Source organism: Lepidothrix coronata, unplaced genomic scaffold, assembly GCF_001604755.1.
Source record: "Lepidothrix coronata isolate B3197 unplaced genomic scaffold, Lepidothrix_coronata-1.0 Scaffold101, whole genome shotgun sequence".
Lineage (NCBI taxonomy): Eukaryota > Metazoa > Chordata > Aves > Passeriformes > Pipridae > Lepidothrix > Lepidothrix coronata.
Window position 1 is genome coordinate 1,669,538 of NW_016690281.1, and position 15,293 is coordinate 1,684,830.

The 15,293-nt window shown below is 53.3% G+C and overlaps 1 protein-coding gene across 1 annotated transcript in view; it reads right to left on the reverse strand.

Moving 5' to 3' along the window:
• Positions 1-5,682: 5,682 nt before the first annotated feature.
• Positions 5,683-15,293, reverse strand: part of LMF1 (lipase maturation factor 1) — a gene marked incomplete at its 5' end in the record, with an annotated part of 152,628 nt that continues 143,017 nt past the window's right edge. The window contains 2 exons of the mRNA XM_017823042.1: positions 5,683-6,002; positions 14,071-14,183. Of these exons, the coding sequence (XP_017678531.1) occupies positions 5,828-6,002; positions 14,071-14,183 (288 nt within the window). The remainder of the gene's footprint in view (positions 6,003-14,070; positions 14,184-15,293) is intronic.

Sequence of the window (15,293 nt, forward strand, 5' to 3'; positions counted from 1 at the left end):
GCCTTCCCAGCCCCAGGGGGGCTGCTCCCACCAGGATTCACAGCCTTCCCAGCCCCAGGGGGGAGCTGCTCCCACCAGGACCCCCCTGTGGTGCTCCCAGGGCTGGAAGCTGAGAGGAAGCAACACACAAAAACCAGCCTGTGAAGTGACACAACAGCAACAGACTCTAAAGATCAATTAGTCCTGCATCAGCCCCAAGGCTTTGGAGCCAGGAATCCCCCCAGGATTGAAGCCACTTCAGTGTTTTCCCAGTGAGGGATGGGTTGGGTACCAGGCAGCATCACTGGAGTGCAGAAGGTGCCTTCCCAAATTATCTGCCCCCTCACTGTCTGCCCAAGCTCCTCCAACCAAGCCAACACTCTCAGCAAAGCAGGAAAACAGGATTTTGAGTGGCAAGACCCCATTGTGGCTTCAATTTTAAGCCCAACTGGGGGGGGGGGAAGCAGGGAGTTGGGAGAATCATTTTTTTCATTAAAATTGATCCATAATGAAAATAGACTTTGAATGGGAAAAGTTGAGTGCAAATGGAAGCTTTTAAAGATTCTTTTGACTGACAATAACCTGAAGACCCTCCAGGAACTCCAGCCCAGAATAATCAGATTAAATGGAAAGTAATATAGGATCCTGAAATTCATCCCATGCTGGTCTAAACTTGTAGCAGCTGGATAATTTAGCCTACAGGTTTGTGCCTCATGCCCAGCAGTTCACACTGAATTGTTTGGCCAAACTTAATCTACTGGGAAGGCAAAAAACCCTTTTCCTTTAATATGTGTTAAAGTAAAGCCAGCTTCTCCAAGCAGCTGGGAGCAGGGAATGTGTATGGCTACAGGGATTTCCTAAGGGAACTCCCAGACTGGAGTTTGGCTACTTTAAAATAAATAACTCCAATTCAGAAATGATCCAGGACCAAGGAAATCTCGGGGTTGGTGCATTGTGGATAATGCCTGGTGATTCCTGCACCAGGACCTGCCACGGGCACAAGTTCATGTTCTCCAAGAGCTCCTCACTGAGGGGGCCACATTCCCAAAACACAAACCAAATCCATGCTTTCAGCCAGAGGAATGTCTGAAAAGGTGACCTGGGTGGATTCAGTGAGGCCCTGGCACAGGTTGCCCAGAGAAGCTGTGGCTGCCCCATCCCTGGAAGTGTCCAAGGCCAGGCTGGATGGGGCTTGGAGCACCCTGGATAGTGGAAGGTGTCCCTGCCCATGGCAGGGGTTTTGAAATGAGATGACTTTTAAGGTCCCTTCCATCCCAAACCATTCCAGGACTGTATAATTCTAAACCAAAGGGAAGGAATGACCTTCCCTCCCCAAATTTTAAGGGTTTTACACCAACCCTAGAGGGTTTTATAAAGGAAGGTTGTCAGTTGGAGGGGGTTTGGCCAGGGGTAGATGCCTTACAACCAACCTGATAATGATGGAGTTGGAGCAGAAATAAACCCCAGTGGGAAAACCAAACTCCCAAACAGAAATCCCTCATTAAGGATTTCCCAGGTGAACAGTCAGTTCCTGGGGCTGAGTAAAGCCGTGGCACAGTAACACACAGGACAGGTTTCCACCTCACCACCAGAAGACACCTCTCCTGGAGGGCCTGGAGGTGGGCAGATGGTTTCAAGGGAACACCTTGAAAGTCCTTCCACTTGATATTCAATGGAGTTTGAGCCAAAACTCAGAGTTTGGGAAGGGTAATAAGGTGACCAAAGTATCCAGACCCTCTGGGAATCCCTGTATGGCCCCATCCCATCCCACCACCCCACTAACATGGGCACCATCCCTTCCAGCTCACTCCAAACCCCACTGCCGGGGCTTCCCAAGTGGTGCACGCGCGGATCACTTACCCATTCCCTGGATGGGCGAGGGAAGAGCTAAACCCCATCTGTCTGCACACACTCACTGTTCCCTGGCAGCAACCACAGGAAGAGACACCTAGATGTGGGATTCAGAAAGAAACCTGGGGAGGCTCCGTGTTTTGGGGGAAGAGCAGGTGGGATGAGCTCGAGATCCAACCCCCCCAGCCGGTGGGAATGTGGGGAAACACAAACCCAGCTGGGCTTGCAAGGGGGTCTCGTGCTTCCAAAAGCCTGTAATCTCAGAAAAAAGGGGAAAAAGTCAGTTATACCTCACTTATACTAAGTTTATATACTTGGAATACCCCAAGGGTCAATAACTTTCATCTAGGAAAAGAAAATCAAAACTAAACCAGCTCGGTTTGGATCCGAGAATGTCCCAAGGTGCTCCCGGGAATGGTGGAGCCTGAGCTGCCCAGGGTGGGTGTGGGGTGAGCAGCCCAGCCATGGCTCAGCCCTGGCACCTCCTTGGACCTCACAGACAAACAGGAGGAGGGAGTGGGATCAGATCAGGCTCCGGGTCAGGGGATGAGCCGGGAAAACACAGCCAAGACAAGAACATTGTCCCAGAGGATTCAGCCCATCCTGGTTTTGACTGATGGACCCAAACCCTGTACCCCAGCGCTGGTGGGGATGTTGTCAGGACCCTGATCCTCCTGGTGGGTGCTCCCGTGTCCCATCCCCTCTTCAAAGACACCGGAGACTCAGAGCTGGGCGGGAGCAGCCCCAGCCAGAGTTATCCTTCCCCTGGATTTACGGCGCTGCCTCAGGAATGCCACAGCCTTTTCCCTCCAGTGCACAGCTCAGGGAGAAAAAAAACCTCTCCACAGAACCTTCCAGCCAACAGATAACACAATGTGGTTCCGATTTCCTCACCCCCCCCACCCCGCTCCCAAGAATTGTTTCTTTTCTTTTCAAAAATCTTGTTCCAGGGAAACGTTTCCAATTTAATCCCCTGCCTGCACCTTCCCTCTGCCTTTGAATGGGTATTATCTTCCAGGAGCGGAGCGGGGAGTTTTGATTTAAAAAAAAAAAAAATAAAAAAAAGGGGGGAAAAAAGAAAAAAAGCTTAACAAGCAGCAAACAGGAATGGGAATGCTGGTCTGGGATCCATTATCCCTGACCCAGAGGTTGGGAAGCAAAAGAAATTAATTAAATTGGGGAGGGGGGAGGCCAGCACTGTTTGCTGCTGGTGTCCAGCCCATGAGGGATGTCCAGGGGGTGTCTGTCCCCCACACCCATCCAGGGGGACACCCTCACCCCTGAGGCTGCCACGGAGACCTTGGAGCTGCCCAGTTTGTTCCCATTAGAGCTGAAGGATGGCCAGGATGGAGCACAGGTACCACAGCTGAGGGGCAGAATCACTTCTTAAAATCCCATAAATCCCCCAGATTTGCCTGGAGGATCCCAAGGCAGAGACCCCTGGCAGAGGGAGGGGTGCCACCATGGAGGTGGGATCCTAAAAGGGGCTTTCTCCCATGGCCAGGAGCTGGGATGTCTGACCCTCCCAGCTCCCTCCAGCACCTCCCAGGACCCCGCAGAGCCTCACCACTGGTCTCACAGGACCTCAAACCCTCCCAGCTCCCCAGGCATGAGGCCACATGAGGGTCCTCCTGCTGCCTCCATCCATCCTGAGCTGCATCCACTGGAGCAGCTTGGCAGGAAAATCAACCCCAAACAAGAGGGAGCCTCGTGGAAATGTGCACTGGAGAAGGAAAGGAACTGTCCACTCACAGCCCTGGGTCACCAGGACAGGGATCAAACACTGGGACACGACACCAGATTCTCCCTCAAACCCAAAGAAATGCCACAACCCCCAGGACTCACCTTATTTCTCACCTGTCACCCCGTTCCCACAGGAGCTGGCACATCCCAGTGAGCCACACCAGGATGGCAGCAGGGGCTGCCCCAGGGCTGGGCTGTCCTCCCAGGGCTCCTTCTTCTATTCCTTTTTAACACTTTCAGGAAAAATAACCCCCCCTTGAAGCTCCTGCTGGTTGTTTAAGAGCTGCTTGCTTCCATCCCTTTCCAGGAACACGCTCTGGGTGGTGCCCAATTGGTACATGTGGGCAAAAGGGTGGGAAGAAACAGGGCAAATGGCACTTCTGTGCCCACACCCACAGCCCACAGTGCCTTGTGCCGGTTCCAGGGTCACCTCCTGGTTCACTTTCCCCAGTTTAGACCTGTTTTCCTTTGGAAACCACATTCAGCTGGTTCTGGTAGTGGGAGGGGACGAGCTCAGCCCCAGGCATGGAGGCAGAGATGTGGCCACCACCTCTGTCTGCCATGGTGGCCACTGGTTCTTTCCAGGTTGGTGGCCCTGGGGAGGGCCTTTGTCTCCCACGGTGGCCACTGGTCCCTTCAGGCTGGAGGCCCAGGGCAGGGTGGCTCTGCCCCAGCCCCAACCCTCTCTGAGCCTGGCACACAGCAACAGCCTTCTCCTTCCATGGGGCTTGGGCTAGATCTGCCCTGGAAGGGTGAAATCCTTACTGCAGCTTTCTGCCAACTGGAATTCCTTCCTGGAGGGGAAGAGGTGAATGTCACTCCAAAAACTCGGAGGGAAAGGCCTGGAAAGCTCCTTTCTGGGCTTGTCCCTGCCCCTCTCCCTCTTGGCTGCGTGGCCGTGGTGCTGGCGGTGCTGGATCGTGCCCGTGGGATGCTCAGCTCCTCCTGGAGCAAACACCTCTGGCACGACCTCCAGCAGGTCCCCAGACAGGCAGATCTCAGCCCTGGGAATGCTGACAAAACCCCTCAGTTATAAATCCCAGGTTTAAGCAAACAGGAGGTTTAAGCAGCCCAGGGAACACAGGAGCTGTTTGACGCCGGAGGGGCCGGCGCAGACCCGGCGGCTCCGGCTGCTCTGGCAGTGATGGGACAGGGATGGAGCAGCCACACAGGGCTGTGCTTGTCCTCGGGGTGAGTCACAGAGCCCACACAGCCGCTCCAGCACGGAGCTATTTGGGGTTTCTCAGCAAACCTGTGGTTTCTGCAGGCGGCCCAGAACAGGGGCTCGTGTGTTGCTCTGATCTCGTTTCTCCCCGCAGAAGGACCTCGTGCAGCAGAACAGGCTGAGAAGCCATCAGGTGGGACAAACTGCCTGGCCAGATGCTGTTTCAGATGTGTCCACGTTCCTGTTCTCGCTCCCACCGCAGATTTGGGCTCACCCAGCAGAACCCATGTGGTGGGACAATCTGGGGTGATTTTAAGCCCAAAAAGAGAAGAGGGGAGACTCGAACACAAACAGAAACTCAGGGTGAGGCCCCAGCATTGTTTTCCCCAGCCTGGGGGTATTAATAACCCAGCCTGGCTTTCCATGCTGCCCCAGGGATGAACTGTGGGACAGCTGGACCATGCCAGGCAGGCAGGACACACAGTCCTGAACATGCAGTGAGAAGGTGGTGACCAGACCCTCCCCAGTGACAGCGAGGGCAGCATGGGGACAGTGTGCTGGGAATAAAGGAACTGTGTTGTCTTAGTGCTGGTGGTGCACATGGGGGTGGGATGGGGTGGGGTGGGATGGATGGAAGAGCAGTGCCCTGTGCCAGGCCAACTCACCTCCACACGAGCTGTCTGAGCAGCAGGACCCGACAGCCCTGCCCAATGCCCAGCCCCAGGGAAGGGACACTTGCTGAGTCAGGAGACCTCCCCAAAATCTCCCCCTGCACCTCTACAGCCATCACACAATGCAGTGGTCAAAGCAACCCCAACACCTGCCCAAAACCCGTCGTGGTATTTGTTCACCTCTTTCCCAAATTCTGGAGCTGACGACCTCCAAGAGCCTGGCAAAAGAAATCAACCACTGAGATGAGAAAAAAACCAGATCAGACCAGCAGGTGGACAGGTTGGCTGGGAATCTTCCACAACAGGTGTGTAAACAAGGATATGGATAAAAAATACAGAGAGGCAAGACATGTTTGGAAGGGGAGCTGCCTCCTCCCCTCTCCCCAGCTGGTCCCTTGTGCCCCTCTGTCCTCCTCCATCAGTCCCTCACGGGGAATGGCCAATTCCTGTCCTCATAGAACTTCTTCAGGCCCTCCAGGTTGACAGGGGGGAAGTAGGGCCCGATCCTCTTCCGAATCCACCACCTGCCCTCGCTGGCGTGCTTCCCCCCGGGCCGGCTGAACTTGTACTTGAAGTGTTCCCCACGGATCCACCTGCAGGAACAAAGCACAGGAGCTCAGGGTTTGGGAGGAGGCACAAAGCCCTCGGATCCCATTTTTGTTCTGCTGGGATTGGGAGTTTTTGAGCCTTTCCATAGCCGGATGGAGAAATCAGCTCGAGGGTGTCCAGCCTGGCTGGCTCTGCATCCCAGTGCTCTATCCACCCACCCATCCATCCATCCATCCTCAGGATGCCCACAGCTGGCAGCACCAACACAGCCATCCCTGCTGGAGCAAGACATTGGGGAGCTCGTGGGCCCCTCTTGATGCCATTTAGGAATGTCGGTGTCCAAATGGGAATGATGCCCGAGGCAGAGGAGCTTCAACAGCCCCAGCCCGCGCGCTCCCCACGCACCTCTGCACAGCCGAGCTGAAAAGAACAATAATAAAAGCAGGAATAAGATAATTTTTTCTTTTCTGAGGCAACTCTGGAGTATTTCTGCCCGGGATATTTTAGGGAGAGGGTCTGACTGCCACCCCAGCTGCCCCACCACCCCTCTGGCCCAGCTCCGTGGTTTCTGAGCGCGGCTCCGAGCGCCTGTTCCGTGGCTGCTCCGGGAGGTGACAGCAGAGCAGGGCTGAAGGCAGTGCAGAAAGCAGCATTCAGCAGTGTCGGGCAACACCCTGGGAGCTGCCCACGCTGTGGGCCGGGGGGTTGGGTCCCCCTTGATGTCGGGGTGCTGACAAGGCCCGCGGTAACACCCCCCGCCGCTCCCTCCTGCGAGCGCGTCGCCGCCGTCGCGGGGCGAGTTCATAAAACACCCCACAAAATAAAAATGTCAAAGTCATGTCAGTGCTCATTTAGACCCGCTTTGCTCCACTACTAAAATACAAACCCTGCTACTGAGTGGGGCACGGCGCTCCCGCAGCTGCGGGATCCCGGGGCGGCGCCTCGGCCGGCCGGGAAGTTCCTTCCCACTGTAAAATAATTAGGGACGACTCCGATGGATTTGCCATTAGTGCTCGCCTTCGGAACGCCGAGGGGAGCGGGGCAGAGGGCAGGGCATGGGTAAGGCTGTGCCCAGTTAAAGGTTTGCTGCCAGCCCATCCCAACAGCTCAGTTCCAATCCTGCTGGTGCCCAGCTGGGCATGACAGGAAGGATTCTCCTGCCAGACCATGGAAACATGGACTGCCCAGGGAGGTTTGGAGTCCCCATCCCTGGAGGTGTCCCAGGAAGGCCTGGCCGTGGCACTCAGTGCTCTGGGCTGGGGGACAAGGTGGGGATGGGGCACAGGGGGGACTCCATGGTCTCAGAGGTCTTTTCCAACAAAAACAGCTCTGGAATTCTGTGTTCATCACACCCATCACGTTTTCCACAGAAGCTGTGGCTGCCCCATCCCTGGAAGTGTTCAAGGTCAGGTTGGACACAGCTTGGAGCAACCTGGGCTAGTGGAAGGTGTCCCTGCCCATGGCAGGGGGTGGATCAAGGTGAGCTTTAAGGTTTCTGTCAACCCAAACCACTCCAGGATTTTATGATTCTACAATCTCCATGTTTCCCCCTCCTCTGAGGAGTAAGGAAGGTAAATGGGAATAGGGGACAATGCCACAGCCCTGGCTGGGGTTTGGGATGCACAAACCTGCACCTCCCCCCAGGAATGCTGCCCTGCAGCTGCAGGCTCTTTTACAGCCAGGGCCATTCCTACATCCCTCTTTTCTGAGGCTGGGAAAGGCCAAACTGGCCTGAAATGTTACTCCCACAAGGTTTCCTTTGCAGGAGCACAAAAGTTTCCTGTTAATAATTAGAGTGTTACTGAGCAGCCACATCCCCAAGTCCAGGTACCCCACAGCTCCTCTCCGGGACAGTCAGAGATTCCCAAGCTGTGCTGCTTGATTGCTTTCTTGAATTCCAAAACCATATCCACCTCAAAAAACAGATGCATTTCCCCAAGAATCTCCAGAGGCTGAGTTTATGCCAGTCCCTCTCCTGCTCCCCTCGCTGTCACCAAGCTTTGGGGTTTTTCCTTCACTAAGCAACTGCAGAGCATCTCCCAAGCTGGACCCACCTCCATGTTCCCCCAAAGCATGTGTGCCCCATGCTGAAGGAACCATCTGCAAATCCCACCTGGCAAAACTCCCGTTTTCTAGGGATGCAGAGCACAGTTGCCTTATCTGAGCTCTGGGGCAGACCCAGACGTCAGGAGATGTCTCTGCTCAGCCACAGGCACCTTCTCCCCAACCTCAAGGGCTGTCCCACAAGCCCACAAGCCCTCTGGAATGAAAATTTCCTCGTCCTTTCCAATGGCCTTGCCTGCCCAGATTAACTCCTATCTATCATCTGATTTGGGATGATTTCTCCCATCTGTTCCCTGCCCATTAAAACGTTTGCCATCAAAGGCCCCGGCGTGTAAAACTAGAACCGTGTGAGCATCAAAGCGACCACGGCCCACTGAGGAGGCATTTTTGTGGCACAGACTTTGCCTTTCTATCCAACCAAAGTTCTGCTCAGAGCCCGAATCAATGTGAGAGTCCCCCCAACCCTCCCCAACCTCTAAATTCAGCCACCACTTGTCCCAGCCCTGGGGGGGCTTCCCCCAGTCTGCTCCACCAGGAATGCTGGGATGCACAGTCCACGCCAGGATAAGATCCATGGAGACAGATTGCACAGCTCCGTGGGCTGTGGAATTTGTAAGCTCCATGGAGATGAGCTCTTCCAGGAGCTGAACCATTCGCCCAGGGATGAGCTATAAAGCCCACAGCTCTTCGCTTTCCTGCACCCCCAACTTCTCTGGGATACAAGACCTGGAGCTCTCCATTGTGATAACAGAGGAACCAAAGAGCCTTCCCGTGGCTGCAGCAGGAAAAACTGCAGTGGGAATGCCTCTGGACACCAACATCCCTCTGAGCATCCAAACACAGCAGCAGCATCCACACCCTGAGCTATCCATCCTCTCCATCCTTCCCGGGGTTAGGGGCTCTGGGAGAGAGGCAGAAAACCTGGAACCCGTGGGAATATTTCCTTGCAGGGCTCATGATGTAAAAGCTGCAGAGTTTAATACTCACTGGAGCCCCTCATTTCAGGGCTCAAAGAGTTTACAAGCTCTCCCAGTATTTATAACCTACCTGGGTGCCTCAATCCTGAAATTACGGGATTTCCCAACTCCTCCAGCGCTGCCTCACTGCTCCCGCCCCCTCCTCCTGGGATTCAGGGAGTGAACACCCTCCTGCACTCACAGGGGAAGCATTAACACCCCAGAGTCCATCATTTCAGGGTGTACAAGCCCCACCTGGAGCCCAGGACAGGTTGTAACTGAGGTGAGACACCCGTGTGCAGAGCAGGACACCACGGCAGGTCACCTGAGCAGCAAGTGCTGGTGTTTTGTGCAAGTCTGGGGCTCACACAAAGACCTTCCAGCTGGTGGAAGGGACTCACAGGCCTTGGAGCCCACCTGAGGCAGGAGACTGAACCTGCAGGAACCTGGAGAAATGGGAACATCTTCAAGAAGGCCAGGAAGGAGCTGTGGGACCTCACCTGCATCACAAGGAGTTTGAGGCCCCAGGTGGTCACTGACTCGTGGGTCAGAGGAGACAGACAGGTCAGGAAGGATGATCCTGGCTGCAAGCAGTTTCCCGGGATTTACTGAGCAAACACAGCTCCTCCTGGCTCCTTGGGAAGCAACAGGCACCAGCTACCATTTAAAAATGGTTTTAAACTGAAAGAAGGTGGGTTTAAATGGGATATTGGGAAGAAATTGTTCCCTGTGAGGGTGGGGAGGCCCTGGCACAGGTTGCCCAGAGAAGCTGTGGCTGCCCCATCCCTGCAAGTGTCCAAGGCCAGGCTGGAGCAACCGGGAATAGGGGAAGGTGTCCCTGCCCATGGCAGGGGGTGGGACTAGATGGCATTCAAAGGAGATGGCAAACCCTCTCTGCTATGACAACAACAAGGCACACAAAGGCCCCTTGGGCAACTTCTGAGCTCAACGGTGGTGCCAGGAGAGCGACGGAGCCGACGGAAGGCGGAGGATCACCCGGCGCCCAGGAGGACCCACCACCCTTCTGGGCAAGCACCCACCCTCCATCCCCACCCAGACTGGGCAAGGCCATGGCCTCAGGGAGGGCAGAAAGGCTAAAAATAATCAGCCTGATGTTCAGAAGCAGGGCCTGCAGCCCCGCAGATGCCCGGGAGCAGCTGCGCCGCGGCCGCCGGGGCGTCGCTCGTATATCAGCCCCTTATGACATCGCCCAACTGGACGTGTTAAAAATTAGCAGCAATATTGGAGTTGTTGGGATGGAGGGTAAATCTCCCAGACAGCTGTAATTAGTTCCAGAGGGTGCAGCTGTCTCCCTGCAACAGCTGAGGGGTTCCAGGGAAAACACCCGAGCCGGTGCTTTCTGGTGGAATTAATGGCCTGACAGGGCTGGGAGGGGGAAGAAAGAAACCAAAACACGGGGGCGTCTTTGGGGTTTGGGAGGGTTGGGTTTTTTTTTTTTTGGTTGTTTTTCTTTTATCTCAGGGTTTCCCACTCTGCTGTAAATCAGGGAGCAAGTGGTGGTGGTGGAAAGCACAAATCCATCACGGTAACAGAGCCTCCATCATCGCTCTCCCGCCTGTTCTTGCCCTGGTAGTGGGAGGGATCATAAATCCAGCTGGGCCCAAGTCTGCAGAGTAAGGGCAGTTTTATGGGTTGTTTTTCAATGCCATTGACCCCCGAGGCTCCTGCAAGGTCTGGCAAGAGCATCCCATGGGCAGTTTATCCTCAAAACTCCCTTGGGGGAGGTGGCAAAGTGGGTTTTTTCCCCCATGGAACAGTTAGAAAGGGAGGCTTGGAGTCTGTGACTGTACCAAAGGCTGAGCAACCCCTGGGGGAAGGAAACCTTCCAGCTTTGGTTGACATCACCAAGGAAGAGAGATCCCATGGCCACGGGACACGTGGTGCTGTCCTGACCACGGAGAAGCTGCCCCACAGCCACCAGAGGTGATTGGAAATCAGATTTCCCACCCTGGGGGAAATCCTGTTGTCTTGGGATGAGCTCTGCTCTCCCTGACATTGAAATACTGAGGTTGTTCTTACCAAAAGAAAATCCCTTAAACTCTCCTTCAGGACCATGGAATCATTTCATTCTGATAATATCTGACATCATAACATTGATGATGAATTAAAGATTTTCTTTTCAGTCATAGTGCACAAGGAAAGAAGAAACAAACTGCAGTAAAACATCTCCCTTGTGAAACCCTGTGGGAAAGCCAAACACCCCCATATTTATACATTTTTACCTCAGAGGATCCTGTCACCTTCCAGGTGCCCATAAGCACCACTCCTGTCTCCTCCAAAAACATTTTGGGAGAGACCTTGCACCCAGATTTTTCCAGGAAATCCCAGTCCCTGCCTGCCTTCAACAGCTCCAGAATTCCCTTTAACCATTTTTGGGGGGGTCCAAGCCCCAAACTGGGTTCTACACTGTCCAAATATGACTCAGCCCTTCCCATGGCTTGGGATGTCTCCACAGATCCCATGGAAAAGCACCTCCACACCTTCCACCAGGGTCCACAGTGACTTCCACAGCCTGGGAATCCAGCCCAATGTGCCCCAAGTACAAAGTCCTGTAACTTTGGCACAACTGGGAAATAAATGGGCAATCAAATAAAAAAAAAAAGAATCCCAAATGCCACGTTCTTCCCGTGTTCCTGCAGCCAGGGAGCATCCAGAGGGAAGCACCACCTCCCTCACTAACACCACCACTACAAATCCAGGGCTTCACACACATGTTGGGGCTTTTTCAACAAAGTGCTACTATAATTGGAATAAAAGTCCTAAAGTGAACATGATTTAATATCAGAGACACCGAACACTTCAGGTCAAACCCAAAAAACCTGTGGTGTTTTTTTTTTCCCCCCTCCTGTAGGCAAATCTGATTTTTGTTTTCTTTTATTGTTGCAGCCTGTTTCCATGACGGTGTGTTAAACACTTATTAATTTCTCAGCCAAAGCCCTCCTGTTCAGATTTATGAGGGCTGGTGTTTTATGAACTATCCGCTGCACCAGAATATTTTGTAAATCCACATTCCCCCAAACATCCCCGGGATCCCAGTCCAGCTTCACGCTCAGCCAGGCTGGGCTCAACAATACCCTCATTTTTAATCAGTCACCTGTTTCTCATTTTAAGTTTATCACACTTGAAAAAATACTATAATTTCTTGAGTTGTAAAGGAACCTACAAACTTTGGTCTCCGAAATTTCATTTCGAAGGCATTAACTCATTTTGAAAGTCCCTTGGCTATTTAAGGTGTAGAGTTTCCATTAACAGAACAAACTCCGTGGAGGATGGAGCGTAAGGTTCTTATGGAAAACAGTCCCTTCCCCTAATTATTTAGTCTAGCAGGGAATGAAAATAATTAAGTCTCAAAATTCCCTTTAGAGTGGAGGGAGGGGGGGAATATGGTAGGAAAATTAGGGGTTTTTTTTCCACCCAGCTACTGCAGGGAGCAGGGCCATGGTGGGAATGAAGGCTGGCAGCAGCCACAGGTGGGCTCTGGATCCTGGGCGAGGGCACAGGGATGGCCTTTGGAAACCTGTGGAGCTACAGCCCCATGGAACTGTCTTTTCTTTCCAGGTGTTACTGCTAAGGGTTGAATTTAAGGTTTTTGTTCACAGCTGAAATGAAATTATAACGGGAACGTGATCGTTGCTGTCAGCGCTGAGGGTGCTGCTCTCAGGGAAACATTGCTAAGGGGTCTGGATTGAGAAAGTAGGTGTCCTGCCAAGGATATGGAATCATTTAGGTTGGGAAAAACCCTTTACGACCATCCAGTCCAACTGTTCCCCCAGCACTGCCAAGGCCACCACTAACCCACGTCCCCAGGTGCCACATCCACAGGGCTTTTAAATCCCTCCAGGGCTGGGGACTCCACCCCTGCCCTGAGCAGCTGTGCCAGGGCTGGACAGCCCCTTCCATGAAGGAATTCCTTCCTTATATCCAATCTAACCTTCTCACTCCCAGGTTGGATGGAGCAGACCATGGCTCTCCCATGGGAATGTGCCCAGGGCTGTGCTGTGGGTGCAGGAGCTCGTCAGCCCCTCCAGGAGCTTCACTGTGCAACGAGGGGATGTTTAAAATCAAAGAAAGAAATGACAGATTTTATTTATTTCTATATGTATTATACCACCATCCCAGGTGTGAGCACCCGCCTGTGCCCACAACCCTTGCCCTCAACTTGGCTAAAAATCTGGATCACAGGATCAGAGAATCCTGGAATGGTTTGGGTTGGAAGGGATCTTCAAGATCATCCAGTTCCACCCCCTGCCATGGGCAGGGACACCTTCTACTAGCCCAGGTTGCTCAGGGCCCACGCTGGGCCCATGCCCCAGATGCTTGGATTTGGCTCTCCAAGACCCAAAATATGACCCACACCTGGGATCCCGAGTGAAAAACATCCGTGGGGTTCCAGGGGAAGTTCATTCCACACAGTGCTCTGGACCTCCATCCCTGTTTGCAGTGCATCCCCAGAGCCTCAAATGGAAAATATTAGCAAGAGCATAATATTACTTGAGTTGATCCAAAATGCCCCAAAAATGTTTTCTCAGCTAAAAATAACCTCACCAACAAAACAGACCCTTTTGTGAAAAACTTCCCTTTGTGTAAAACCTTGGAGTTTTCATCTGTGCCTTTCCCTGCCTGATGTTTGCTTTGTCTCTTCCTTGAAAACAAAAACAATTCCAAGACTAGTCCACAAAAACAACCAGTTCTGCAGGGCTGTTTTTTGTCTTTGAAACACCTCAGGAGGTCCCCAGAAACGGTGGGTTTTGAACTGAGCTCACGAAGCAGAAAATCTAAAGCTGATGGGCAGGAAACCACCTCAGAAGTCACCAAGTTCTGGCCAAGAGAAGCAACGCTGGGCCCTCCACGGACCCGCCTGGGAATGGGCTCATCCAAAGGGTCCTCACCAGGGAGGCATCATGGTGCTGGCAGCACCTTGGTGTCCTCAGCAAACCCACCCTGTCTGAGACCACCTGGGTGCCACGAAACACAAACCCAACCACGAACAGAAACCACCCAGGCACGTCCAAGGCGGGGACAACGCGGAGCCCGGGCGCTTCCAGCTCCCTTGGGACAACTCCAGACTCACCGGGGGGGTTCTCTGCCTGCAAAGGGGTTCGTGGCCATCAAGGACAAGGCCTCCTCTTCCTGGGCCAGCAGCTTCCCAGCCAAGTGGATTATCCATTCATTCTGCTCGTAGGTCTGGGGGAAGAAAGAAGAAATATAAATGTGAGGCACTGCTGGGCTTGTCCTGGAGTGTCACCGGCGTTAAAGGCTCCTGTGTGGTCTTTGGGGAGAGATTTCAACTCATTTGGGTGGTAAACAATGAATTTCCCACTGTTTCAGCAAACATTCCATGGGATCCAACACCTCGAGGTCCAGAGGGAGACTCTGGCACCTGTGGGGAGCAGGGAGAGCTCCAGTGAGTTTGTCTCATCTCTGCCACAGTTGGAGTGTTCTTGCCCATTCTGCCCTCAAATACTTGATTTAAATAATTCATTTGAGCAGCAAACTCCCCAGGGGAACAGTTACAGCACATTTTTGAAAGGACAATCCATCCCTCACTTTAAACCAGGTTGTCTTCCCCTGTTGTGTTATCCAAGGGAAAACAGAACAAAGTGACTCCTCTATTCCCAACTCCTGTCTCCTCTTTATTCCTTCCATAGGATCCATCCTCTTTACATTCCTTCCTCCTGGAGCCACTGACAGGGAGCAGCTCTGGGACCAGCAGCCCAGGCTGCAGTGGCAGAGCTGGACCCTCTCCCTGAGAGAAGCAGGGAATTGGACTCCATGATCCCTCTGGGATCCCTTCCAACTCGAGATATTCTCTGATCCTATGATTTACCTCCCCACAGGAATCCACACATTCCTGCTCTTTGCAGGGATTCTTGCTGAGGCTCCATAAACCCCATTTCTCCTTCTGGGTGACTTTCTGCGCCTTGTACTTCACTAAGATTTCTTTTTTTCCTCCTTTTTCAGCGTGTTCCTGACTGGAATTTGGACTCCAAGCAGTAGGGGACACTGTGGGAAAGCGAAACCCGGGAGCTGTACCTGCGGGGCTGTGACTGACACAGAGCATGGAGGCAAAGCTGCTCCGCAAACCCCTCGGAATGGCAAAGTTTGTTATTTCCGTTGCTACGGGAAACGGGAGAGAAAGGAGATGGAAAACACGGAGCGCCGATGGGACGGCCCAGGCAGGGCAGCTCTGCCTCGCGGGGTTCCTGCCCCGTGCTCATCACAGTTGAGAGGAAAACCACAGTTATTAAAGCCAACAACGTCCAAAAAATGATCATTGTCCCCATTCCACAATCG